Raw genomic sequence first — 14,129 nt, forward strand, 5'->3', positions numbered from 1 at the left:
TTACCTAACTTTAAAAAATAATCACAAGTTTATTAGGCTCCTAGACCACTGAAGTATGTGTTATGTCATTTATAACCATTTCCATTAGATTTTAATCAAAATTTATTCTTCTTTTTATCTTAACAGTGTCCCAGTAAAACATTTGGTGGGTTTGATTCCACAAAGGACCTTCCTGATGATGTTATAACCTTTGCAAGAAGTCACCCAGCCATGTACAACCCAGTATTTCCTATCAATAATCGCCCAATAATGATTAAAACAGATGTAAATTATCAGTTTACACAAATCGTAGTAGACCGAGTGGATGCAGAAGATGGCCAGTATGATGTCATGTTTATTGGAACAGGTACATTTTTTAACAAACTTCATCTGTAAATTTTGTTTCAGAATACTGTGTTTAACCAATTAAACATTGTTGACACTTGAACAAATTGGGAGTTAGGGATGGAGACCCCTACATAGTCAAAAATCCATGTGTAGGGCGGCAACTGTGGCTCAAAGGAGTAGGGTGCTGGCCCCATATACCAGATGTGGTGGGTTCAAACCTGGCGCTGGCCAAAAAAAATCCAGGCGTAACTTTTGACTCCCCCTAATGTAGCTATTCATAGCCTACTGTTGACCGGACATCTTACTGATAACATAAAGAGGTGATTAGCATATATTTGTATGTTACATGTATTATGTATAGTGTTCTTTCTATAAACTACAGAAAATATAGGATTATTAAGAAAATCATAAAGAGAAAGTATATTTATGGTTCACTAAGTGGAATTGCATCATCCTCGTTATATTCACTTTGAGCAGGCTGTTGAGGGGTGGGCAGAGGATGGTATTACTGTCTCCGGGGTGACAGAGGCAGAAGAAAATCTTTAAATAAATGGACCTGCACAGTTCAAACCTATCTTGTTCAAGGGTCAAGAGTACACTAAGAAGCAAAGGTAGTTTTATGGTTACTTTCAAGGTATAATTTACCTCTAATAAATTACGACCTACCATGAATATTCTACCATTACAAATGTGTTTTGTTTTAGACAAGATGAGACATAATATTATATTCAACATATTTTCAGTGAAAACTTGATTAATCAAGTAAAGCTAACCATGTATGTGAAAAATTAATGTTTATAGTTGCATCATAAATCTTCACTGGCCAGTGGCTTTTTAGAACAAAGATGTATTGCTCACCCTATGTCTGAAATTCCCAGGACATTCAATCATAGTTCCAGGGTATACTAATCGACAATTATCTGAGCTTTAAAATTACCATAGGCTGAAAATCTTCTAGCAAATAAATGTTAGCAACAAAATTTCTTCAGTGTTTATCTTAAAAAGAAAACTATGCTTATTTAGAAAAACCACAAAATTGATCCAAGGACTCTTCAAATACATTTCTATGGAAATTTGACTATATATTTTAAGTAATTCCATGATTAGAAACACATTTTTTACAGGTATATTTTCAGACTGAATTCCATTGTTATTATGACATATTATTTTATTTTTCTCATGCTTTTTTTCATAGTAATACTATTTTTGAACATACCAGTTACAAATCTCATACTTGCTACTTAGGGTCAGCTTGCAAGGTAATAAATTCCTAGCCTCCATTAATGTTGTTAACTGACATAAATCAATGGGAAATAGAGCTAGTGCTCCATTGAAACCTTGTATAACATTTATTTTCCCTTGGTGAGAAACAGAAAAAAATTGCATTAACTAATAGGGGAAAGGCAACTATGTGGTAAGTGCTTTAAAGACTTAAAGTTTTATAGCAAAACTGTGAAATATTAATGTTATCAGGTATAACAGTGCCAGGTTCTGAACAATATATTAAGTCTATTTTTTATGGGTAAGAAGGTTTCTCTATCAAATAAAAGAATCCCAGTGAAACCCAGGGTTCATAAAAGTCAGTGAGTTGAGAGTATCAACTTCTGGTTATAAATATCTTTAGAAAATAGAAGATAATAGAATTTCCCATCAATTAATGTTAGTTTATCATTTGATGTCAAATTACAATCAAATCTCTCTGCAGGGTAATTAAGTTTGTTCAATAATGTCACACTTGCCTTTTTCTTCACCTCTGGCTTATACTCGATGAGGAATTCCTCCCTCACTGTCAGAGCAATAGAACTTGCTTGCAGGTATTTGACCAAAAAATCTAATTCATGAGCTCTTAATTCCTTTTGGACACAAACTGTCTTAAAGGCATTGATTCATGAGAATGTTAAATGTCTAATGTGGTGGATGGCTATCGGTCAGTGCAGACCAAGGTCACTTGTCAGCTAAGTAAATTGATTACAGTAATTTTATCTTTTAACTAAGTTGCAGATCATAATATATTGATTCTAGTTGAGTAATCTGATTCAATTTGTGTGAAATTGTTTGAAATACTACTCAGTAAAACTTGATCTGGAACACAGATAAGGTTGTGTTTGGGTACTGGAGACCAGATCATAGGCACTGGGTAGGTTAACCTAATTTGCCTTTAATCTTTAGTGTTATGAATAGTTTAGGTCCAGTAAACATAGAAGGGTCCTCTTAAAAGTAGAGGTTTTTTTTTTTTTAAGTTTATAAGAGATAAATTAACAACCCTTCTTCATCTCATGTTGCATATTATGTTGGGTCCCCAAAAATGATTATCAATGAATTATTTTTTCTGGTATAACTTATTCCTTTTTTAATCAAATATACCAAGTAACGGTATAACTTATTCTTTATTGGTAAATTTTTCTTCATAATTCCTCTGTTCAACTTGATGAAAATAAATCCATTGAAACTAGAATGAATTGACCAAGTTCTGTCAGAACTGGAATGCTGAAGATTCAGATTTTTTAATTTAACAAGGCCCTATTCCTCATTCTACCAAAGACCAGGGGCATATCTATAACGCTGGAAAATGAATATCTTCTTAACCCATCTTAGAGTAAAGGTGATGGCTTCTGTCATTAAAATAATTTGTCTCTCTTAGCAATGAAGATTTGAAATCTCTATAAAAAGTATTCAGCTTAATTGCTGTATGGTTTTGGCTTTAGAATTTTAAATTTCTGTAATGTGCTAAAGTTGATTAACCAATGCATGCATTATTGAAAAACCACTGTAATGAGTAATTCTATGTTTTTATTTTGAGATCCGATTACTGTCATTCACAACTTAATGGTAGTGGAGCTTTCATTAGGGCCTCTAAGTACAAAAGGATTTCAGGTGACGAGGTGGTCAGGGCTCAGAAGCTCTCTAACTACTCCTGTTGCTTGTCAATACTCCTTGCATTTTAAATTTATATTTAGTCTTCATCGTAGGAGCCTGATTTTGTAATAAAAGTGAGATAACCTCTCATATTAACTGGTATTATTTTTAGATTTTTTTCTAGACACCTGACAATTAAAGAGATTTAAAAAATAATGAATACAGTTAATTCAATTTAGTTAATCTCTATGGTGATTATCATATTAAAAAAATTATGCTGCCTCATGATGAAAGCTTCTTCAAACTTAATACGTTTCTAAAAATGTAATCTTTTATGTTCCAAGATTATATTTTATCTTCATGATTTGTCTAATTGCATGAAATGCATTTGAAAATGCATATAGAAATTACTCATGTTTTGACCAAAAATAAAGGAAAATTGATGTCAAGATTTTTTTTTTGTACAAGTATTAATCCCATCAATTAGCATTAAACTCTGTTCATATCTATTTAAGTTGTGGTCTTCTCTCTTTCTTTCTTTCAAAGACATTGGGACCGTTCTTAAAGTAGTTTCAATTCCTAAAGAGACGTGGCATGATTTAGAAGAGGTTCTGCTAGAAGAAATGACAGTTTTTCGGGTGAGTGCTGCTTAATTTCAAGTGTCAACAGGTTCAGTTGTATGTCTTCCCCCAGGACAGCTGCACACTGAACTTGGTATGGACAAGTAGTCTAGCATACCCTTCTAATTAGCTTGTCAATTAAAAAGCCAGACACTAGTCAAAATAAACCTTGAAACTCTCAATGCTGGTTAAATCCAAAGATGTAAAAAAATATATTCTTGGCTCATATTTTATTTTCTCAATGATAAAATATATGATTTATATTTTATATTATTTATGTAATTGCCTCAATGAACAAACTCCTCCCCCTTCCTAAAATCTCCTTGTTCACACTTTAAGTATAACTAGGATGATATGTAACTTCTATAGCTATATTAAGAAACATAACATTTAAAAAAAAAGAAAAATAGCATTCATAAGGAGAGAACAATAAAGATATTTTAATCATTTTAACCTATAATTATCTTATAATTTTTTGAAATGTGTTAGCAAAGGAAAATTTGAGATATTTAATATCAACGATAGAGTAAATTTGTTACAGATTCCTAGCCTCCACACTTAACAAATGTACAGATATTTGTCCCTTTCTTGTGATTCATGGATGGCCCAGGCAATCCATTAAGTTTGTATATGGTTGGGAAATTAGAAACAGCAGACCATGAAGTATAGGAAAAGAGAAGTGGAATAGTGTAACATATGCCACTGTGTCCACTATTTCTAGCTAGCTAGTAGAAATAGTTTGTACGGAAGTACACCTTGTTATGTATTATTTATAATGTGCCAGAGAAGTAGAACCCTATGAAATTTTGATAATAAAATAGATCAAACAGAAATTAAGACGTAAACTTGAATAGACAAAAAAAAAAATGAGAAAACATTGTATCTGATTTTACAACTTCAAGTGATCTCATTTAGCTTTCCAGTTACTCAGATCGTTTATCTATAAAATGAAAGGTTTAGATTACAATTTTCAGCTAGTTCAATAGTTTAACAGTAAGCAAAGTTTTCCCAAGACTTCACTTAGCCCTGTATATATTTATACCATTGTACAAACCCAAAGGGCTCTTGGTCACTTTTCCGTAGTGTGTGAAAGAGAAAACAAAGTGTAATATGGAAAGCTTCCGACATATATTCATTTAACTAAAATTATAATTAGCATTGAAACATATAGCTGGCACATCATGACATTTTGTAATTATGAACTAAGCAATATTCTAGTGGAAAAAGTGTAGGCTCCTGGGTCATATCTACATGGCAATCATTTTTGGAACACTTAAATGGTCCTCTCAGCATTCCCATCAGTAACATAGAATAATACCTACTTCTCTAGAAGTCTGGAAGAATTAGAGACACTACGTAAAAAGCATCAGAAATAGCGGCAGGCACTGGGCTCAAAATGTTGTTGTGAATATAATGTTATTGTTTTCGTTTAGCTAAAAGGAAAACAAGCTACATTTTTTCATAGTCTTTTCTATTGGACTTTGGCTTAAGTCTTCGAAGTAATAACATCATCATACATCTATAATGATTTTTAAAATCAAGTATATTTGCCTTATTTATAATAATTTGTAAGTTAAATACCAAAGGGGTCTAAAGTATTAATCTGGTGTAGAGTGATGGCTAATACCCATTATTCCTCATGTCTCAGAAGTTACTTCAATGAACAGATGCACTGGTACTTTAGCTTACAAACTAAAAAATTACGATTAATCAGATGGACTATGTTTAGTCTTTGCAAACAAATTATGAGCACTGAGGGGTCGATAAGGAAATTGCTGTCTTGTGTTCATTGTTCTGTCTCCAGAGATAAAATGTCTTTTCAGTCAACATTTATTAAATGAATTAGTATTGATGAAAAAATTAAGTACGAGAGAGAGATTAAAGAGTTTAAGACTTTCCTTAGAGACACATGCTTAAAGTAAGGCACCAGAGTCTAAGGATGATAAACTAGGAAGAGCTATAAGTTATCTTGCTGATTCTGTCCCATATTATTCTTTAGAAGAAAAGAAAATTAATATTTACATATACTTGTTAATATTGACACCACCATTGCAAATTAAGCTATAGGAGCCAATTATTTATAAACTCTTTTGTATTTATCATGGTTACTCTGCATATTTCCCTGCAGTTGGTATATATTATAAAAGAGTTTATTAATTAGACTACAAATGAGTATGTATCAGTACCTACATTGAACCTAGCATTATGTTTAGTTCTGGTGATATTGAGATGAACATTGTAAATATGGTTCCTGACCTCATGCCTCTTTGATGTGTTACCCTCTTAGTTTCTAGCTATTAATTTTCTGCCTATTAATACAATTAAATTTTATTTTGTAGAAATGTTTCATATTATGTCATGATACCTGAAAATAGATACTTTTATTATTTAGTTATTCGTAGGGATTTTAGGAATTATAACGTGAATTATTTTGCTATGATATTATGTTCTAGCTAATTTGCATTCTTCATAGCATAGGGATTTTAAGTTCATATTTCATATCTTAGCTAAATTCTTTAGCACATAATAAAAATTTCATTTTAAAAGATACTCATTTAAGCTAACCAATTAAGGTATTTTAACAAAATTATGAGGTATTGGAAACCAGTAATCTTGGAAGAACAATCAAGCACTGAGTAATAAGGATTCAGTCAACAATAAACAACATATGTGACGGTGGTCCCATGAGGTTATAATGGACCAAAAAAATTCCTGTTGCCTAGTATTTTTTGTACTATACTTTTTATCATTATTTTAGAGTGTAGTACTTCTACTTATAAAGGAAATTCGACTATGAAACATCCTTTGGCAGGTGCTTCACGAGTCACTCCAGAAGGAGGTATTGTTATCACAGGAAATAACAATTTCCTATGTCCTATGATATAGAGATATCAGAGATGTGTGTTATTGCCCCTGAGGACCTCCCAGTAGGGCAAGGTGTGGAAGACAGTAATATTGATCTTGACCCTATGGTGACCTAGGCTAATGTGCATGTTCATGTCTTTGTTTTTAGCAAACACCTTTAAAAAGAATAACAATAAAAGTCTTTTTGCTAAAAAGAATTTTTACTAAAAACAATTTTACTAAAAAGAATAACAATAAAAGTAAAAGGTTTTCAAAATATAAAATTAGCTTATAGAATAAGGATATAAATAAAAAATATTTTTGTATAGCTATATATTTTGTTTGTATTTTAGGCTAAATGTTATTATAAAAGAGTCAAAAAGTTTAAAAATGACCAAAAGCTTTTATTGTAAAAAATGTTATTGTAAGCTAAGAGTAAATTATTCTTAAGGAAAGAAAATCATGTTTTAAATTTAGCGTAGCCTAAGAGTGGAGTGTTTATAAAGTCTCCAGCAATGTCCTCGGCTTTCATATTCACTCACCCACTGCCTCACCTACAGCAGCTTCCAGTCCTGCGTGACATAGTCATGATAAGTGCCCTATGCAGGTGTGGCTTTTTTTTTTTTTAAGCTTTTATATGGTATTTTTACTGTACCTTTTCTACGTATAGATGTGGTTAGATGTCCAGATAGTTCTCATTGTTTTACAGTTGCCTACGTGTTCAGCGCAGCAACTGCTGTCCAGGCCCCATAGTCTGTATCTCACAGTCTAGTGGGCTATGCCACCTAAGTTTGTTTAAGTACACTCTGTGATGTTTGCCCAAGAACAAAATTACCTAATGACAAATTCCCTAGAGCATATCCTCGTCAGTAAGCCACACAACTGTACAAATATTTAGTATCTATGAGCATGTGTTCCTATTTTGCAGTTTCTAGAGAAATAACACTGATAATATAATCAGCTTACACCTGTGATAACTAGTGGATGACATTTATGTGGCATTTGAGATATGAGACAGTTTATCAGTCTAATAATTTAAATAATCAATATTGTGCTGGCATGGAAATGATCCTTTAAGAGTCTACACTTTGGTAGCCTGGAATCCATATCCTCCCGTAGAAAACTGTGGAAGTTCTTTCTCTGTGATGTGTTATTGTCACTATTATTTCTTTGGCACTCAAGTAGACAAAACATATTTGGCCAAAGTTTAGAGAAATATTTATTTTCAACATTCTATTCCATTAGGCAAAGTTCATACATATATTGTGGTCTAGCAATTGGAATATTTCACTGTCAAACCTTGTTTAATTTTGTAGTGAAAAAAAAAAAACACAACATGTAAAGCCATACACAGTGAAACTAGCAATGAAATGTTACAGTTTCTATGTTTCTGTTTGAACCTTGTATGACATTCTATTTAAAATAAAACACAAAAAAATTCAGAGAAAATCTGACAAGGTCAATAGAAAGGTACAGATGTAGGGTCATGATAGTATCTAATACTCTTGGAACTTTTTAAAGACTTTTAATCAACCAGTTAATTTTTGTAATCAAACATGTTTTTTATGAGTCTGCTAGACTGACTAACTAAACCTCATATAAATCACTGAATCAAAACCCATTGCCAACTTGGGCTGGGTTTAGGAAAATATCCTGCCAATCACAGAACATTCTGGTGGTTTCAGTTACATCCAGGATACTTTTCTTTGGGTGAAATCAAATCCCAGAGTATAGAAAAAAATATTCTTTGATAATAAAAATTTCCATTTCAGAGTAAAGCTTTTAGTAAGAGATGAAATAAAAATGCATTGGTATAGTATTCTAGAAATGCTTTTGACTTGCTATTAACTATTCAAATGATATTAAAGTACTAAGACCCAAGCCTACTTCCAAGTATGATTTGCAGTCATAAACCTGAATTTAAATCATATTTACTAAGTGATTCTGAACAAATTGCTTAAAGTCAGTAGAGCCTCAACTTCATCTCATAATGAAAATTGTAATTATGAACACTTCCTTTCTTACAGTGTTTTTTAAAAATTAATATTGCTTTTAAGTAATGGTTAGTGTTAGTTATACAAAGAAAAAAATCCCTTTTAAAATGCTTTAAAATTCCATATATAATACCTTATTTTCATAAAGATATTCATAAGATATCTTTGAAGGCTGATTTTACTATAACTAGTCCATTTGGGATTTTCTTTCCAGTCTCATCAAAGAGAGTTGTACTTTTGAGACAGTGAAGTATTAACATCAAGTTGCCGTACACCAGGAACAGTGGCTTTGCCTATAGTCCCATTGACTGCAAAGGATCACAAGGCAGTAATATTGATATCGTAATGCATTTTAAACCTAATTAATGCACTATTCCATGAACAGCTGAACAAACAAATGAAAGAGTTTAATTTTCATTCAAATGTAAAACTTAATTGATGCCTTCCAAATTCTAGTCTATTAACTCATTCTAAAAGAGCATCCTTCTGCATAGTATATCCGGAGAGCTGTGCCAGGATCAGCAGGTTGAATGTAAGAAAGCTTAATAAGGACTAGATTAAAATATCTGAAAAACTAGTAAGTTGGAGTCATAGAAAATCTTGAAAAGATGCTAAGTTTTTAATTTCATTTTTGCTCAAACCCCAATTACATTTGCAATTGAAACCAGTTTCCTAAAAAACATGCCTGTGAGATTACATCTGTTTTAAATGGAAGTCATATTCACCACCAGTTATTTCTCTGAAAAAATACAGCTTATTTAAGTGGATGTCATCTTAATATATTGTCTATTAAAATTCAACTTCAGGCACCCTATAGCACTCTTGTTCTAAACTATTATTAATTTCCTGATCTAAACAATAAATACAGTTCATTTAATTAAGGGTTCCTAGGACCTTCAGTTAAGAATGTTGAAATCATAAAATATCATAATGAAGTCTGGTGTATATTAGTGTTTCTTCTATGTTTTACAATTTGTGTATAAAATAATTTTCGTACATCATATAGATGTTTTTTGTATTATCATTGAACATGAATTACATGAATATAAATAAGCTTCATTTTTCAAAAGAACTTAGAGATAGCTAAGATAGACTTGGTAGACAATTGTTTCATCAGAATTTTTTTATGATTGATAATTCCTGCATAAAATTATTACATTTAGTAATTAATATTCATTTAAGCTATAAAATGGATATCTATGAAAAATCACTAAATTAGGTCATTATATTCTAAATCATTTGTCTCATTTTTGTATCAAACAGATTGTCTTAAATTTGTTTATAAAATCATGTTCTTAGTTCAGCCATCAGGGTTTAAAGTGGAGATTTGCAATTCTTCAGTGCGTGGGATGGTAATTAAAACCACAAGGGTGAATGAGCTCACCGTGGAAAGGAGGAGGCAAGGAAAAGCAAACACGTTAGGGGTGGCTGGAGGATGAGAAGGAAACTGTGATAAAGGCTATTCAAAAATAGTCAAGAAAGAATGCCAAGCAATGCAGAGCTCATTGGTGACTTCTGATTCTGGGAATAGCAGGCCACCTCTCTAGAGTAAGGACAAGAATCAGTGGGTCGATGGCATTGGATGAAAAATGAGCAAGTAAAGAGGAGTACATAGTATTTATATTATTTTTGAAAAAATTCCAGCAAAGCTACAAGGATCAAGGGAAGTGTTTTTAATAAGATGGTTATCTTCAGGCAGCGCCTGTGGCTCAAAGGAGTAAGGCACTGGCCCCATATGCCGGAGGTCATGGGTTCAAACCCAGCCCAGCCAAAACTGCCAAAAAAGAAAGATGGTTATCTTCATCTACACAACTCCAACGGAAGAAAGAGAGTGTAATGGGATAAGATGAAGAGATAGGAAAGAAAGAAGGAAATTGGTAAAGCATTCATTCATTCATGCATTTAACAAATATTTATTGAGAACTTACATACAGCAGGTGTAATTCTAGGTGCTAGAGATATGGCAGTGAACTAAACCACCTCCCACATTGAGGCAGACAAAGGATTCATAAGACAAGGAAACGCCTCTGCTGCCTCCTCATGTCCAGTCAGCCTCGTCTCTAAGGCCCACCGTGAGTCTGACTTTATGCCCCAGGACTTCTCTGACAGAAGACCAAAGACAAGAAAGCATCATAGTTGAGCATGTGGAAGAGTTCACACCTCCGAGAGCCTGCGGGGAGTAATGGACTGAACGAGTAATTTTCCTGCTACAAACCTCACTGGACAATTTTGAGAATCACTGTTTACTGCCCAGGGACTATTTTCTCAGTGGTGACTTCCGTAATATGTATTTTTATTGACTTTCCTCCTTCCTCTATACCTGAAAAGAAGATCTTACTTCAAATTCTGTTTTGAGATTTCTGGGGAAACTTATGAGATCTAATTATATATACGTATAATATAGATATTATATGTATCTTATAGATTCATATATATCTATACACTATATTTTATATATCTTTTACATATATAAAATTTACTAATATATTAATTTATTATATAAGTATCTCCAGTGACAAGCACTAAAGAGAAAAATTAAAACAAAAAATGAGGTGGAATTTTGTGTTTGTATATGAGGGTGGGGGGAGAAAAGAAGGGGAGAATGGAAGAAACACTATCCATCAAGAGCTTTTGAAAAGTGTCTTACATGTATTAACTCATTTAATCTTCTCACCAACCCTATGAAGAAAGTACCATCAACCTCATTTTTCAAAAGACAATACTAAATTATAAAGAGTCAGTTTACCTTGTTTAACACAGTGCTCCTGGCTGGGTTGGTGAATTTAGTCACAACTTGAGTCCATCCAGTTTGGCTCCAGGGTCAACTCTTTTTACACTTTCGTTAGGTCTCGGCATCAGTTACCTACACAATGAGGCCTTTTAAGATCCTTCTTCCCACCCAAGCCTATTTCTCATCAGACTCCCTCTGTGACTAACAAGAATTTCTGTCTTAGCATTCTGTTTGTTTTGCATAAAAGATAGGAGCTGGAGATCTAAAGGGTACGAGATAATGTGTTCAGGTGTACAGTCTTTTGGTGGTCCACATTCACCAGACATGATTTATTTATGCAAGTCTATAACATATTCATCATAAACCCCAGATAGAAAACTTAACGAAGTGCATTGGTGAATGTTACTTCCCTGGTTATTACTTCTTAATATTAACCTGTGGATAGATACTGAGGAGATTATATTCTCTGCCAAAGACTTGAGTGTTGGTCCTTGCACATTAAACAGTTTTTTGAATAATACTAAGGTAATCCAATCCCAGCTGAGCTCTTGCAATCCTTGACAGCTGAAAACTGGCCTAGCGTTATAAGGTTTCATTGGTGGTGTTGGGAGTTGGAGGAGCTGGCTTGACACTCTATCAATGGAGCCACACTGTTCTCCACTGAACAATTTTCTCAGAATACCAACGTCAGACAGGGCTACTCTGAGACCATAATGGATGGAGATAAAAGCAAGACCATTCCATAATCACGTCTACACACAGACAAAAACACGAACATTGTCCAAAACACATATCTCCTGAGCCTAACTTGAGTGATCTCTACTTCTGTAGCAGTCAGAGCTTTAATCTCACTCTGTTATCCCTTCCTTCTAAATGATTTATGCAGATAGTAAATCATAGAATTACCCAGACATTTTACAGCATCCAATGTGGAGGAAAGCCCTACTTCTTGAAGCCTCCCTTAATTACAAAACACAAGCCCAAAACATGTGCTTTCCAACCTTCTCACTATGCAGTCCCGTGTTCTCTTTTACATTGCAATGAGTGATCAACCCAACTTGCTGAACTACAAGATAAGTAAACTGAATGACCTTGACATGATCTTACTGTCTGCTCAACATACCTGACACTTATATATGCCATTTCCTTCATGCGTCTTATTTCTCAATTATATTACTTCTGGTGGGAAGTGAAGTTGTTTCTCTGAAAATCTGTCAGTGCCTTGTGCTAATTAATAAATATGACTTTTCTAATTGACTATATTATTTTTTTTTCTTCTTTAGGAGCCAACTACTATTTCAGCAATGGAACTGTCCACCAAACAGGTATTATCATTAGGTATTATGGTCCATATTCTACATTTTGCTAATTTTTCATTCCAAGTAAATAGATCTATTTATATCTATCAAATTGTCCAGATTAACAATTGTACATGAAAAGGAACCAAGAGCAAAGAAATTCCTATAATAAGCTAATAAGCTAAAGATAATTTTCATTGTTTCCAAGGTACTGATCAAGTTTATCTGTGTACTATAGACATTTTCTTGATTATTATTGGTTGTAAAATTTCATTCAGCATTTCTTTTTTGCTCATTATAACTTAGTCCTCAGTAATTATTTTCAACTCTTCAGATTTGTGTAAATATACACACGCACACACACATTGATGGATATTTCAGTATCCGAAGAAGTTTGTAATATTACTTTGCAAATACAGACAAAATACATCCTATTAGCAACGAAGTTACTCACTATATACGTTTGGAGGATCTTGACTTAAAAGTTAATTTTACTTTTCCAGTAGCATTGTGTGCTAGAGAAATTAAATGTCTTTAACTTTGGCTAGATATAAAAGGAAAACAAAAATTGGTAACTGCCAAATAACAAATTATGAGACTCCATGAATTCAAAGGCTGAGGGCAGCATGTTAATAGTCTTTCCATTTAGAGTGAATGAAAGCATTGGCAAGACAGTTAAGAAAAGTGAATGACTTCTAAATGCTAAATGATATGTGCAAAACAAACAGTTTTAGCTTCAAATAAGTTATATTTCCCTATGAACATTACCTAGACTTTCTATCCAGTATAATAGTGACTTTAAAAAAGGCAGGGGGAGGGAGCAGAAAAAGCCAGGATGAAGGAGGGTATACCTCACTCATCGTATTCCCGAACAGTTTACATATTTTAGCTCTGACTTTGCTTTCTCCCATGAACAAGTCCCTAGTTACTGTGCCAATATAATTCAGCATGTATCTTTTCCACACAGATGTATCAAAATAGATTGATAATCTCCATGATATTTAGAGCAACTCAGAGTGCAGATATTATTGACCTGATACTGTTACCTTACACTTCACAAACGCGTGTTCACCTGTTCTTGAAATCTAAAAATTATCTGAGGTTGGCCAGGAAATCTGGGGATCTCCAGGAGGGAAGTTAGACTGAGAAATGCTTTTCCATATGATTTTCAAAATTAATTATTTTCTGCTAGGCCTCATAGCCAATCTTAATTTCATTGCCTCCACATGTAGTTTGTAAAACATGAGTTTCTCTTTTACATTTTTACAGCTACCTAAAAAGTTGCCTAGTAACCTCACATTTTACCAACAAAAACAATCTATCGGTATTAAATACCATGGTATAAGACAGGAAGGTCTCCAATTTCATTATGGAGATTAATCATAATTTCATAATCTGAAAATCATAATTTTCAGATTATGATTTAATTGCATTAATTCTTATGGGCATTTTAAAAGTA

General features: G+C 33.1%; 1 protein-coding gene across 2 annotated transcripts in view; it reads left to right on the forward strand.

Annotated features, from left to right (window-relative positions):
- The window catches only part of SEMA3A (semaphorin 3A), a 514,403-nt gene that overhangs the window by 474,181 nt on the left and 26,093 nt on the right, over positions 1-14,129 (forward strand). For both annotated transcript variants that reach the window (XM_053553821.1, XM_053553819.1), the window contains 3 exons: positions 127-346; positions 3,730-3,821; positions 12,656-12,697. In XM_053553821.1, the coding sequence (XP_053409796.1) occupies positions 127-346; positions 3,730-3,821; positions 12,656-12,697 (354 nt within the window). The remainder of the gene's footprint in view (positions 1-126; positions 347-3,729; positions 3,822-12,655; positions 12,698-14,129) is intronic.

Source organism: Nycticebus coucang, chromosome 11 (assembly GCF_027406575.1).
Source record: "Nycticebus coucang isolate mNycCou1 chromosome 11, mNycCou1.pri, whole genome shotgun sequence".
Lineage (NCBI taxonomy): Eukaryota > Metazoa > Chordata > Mammalia > Primates > Lorisidae > Nycticebus > Nycticebus coucang.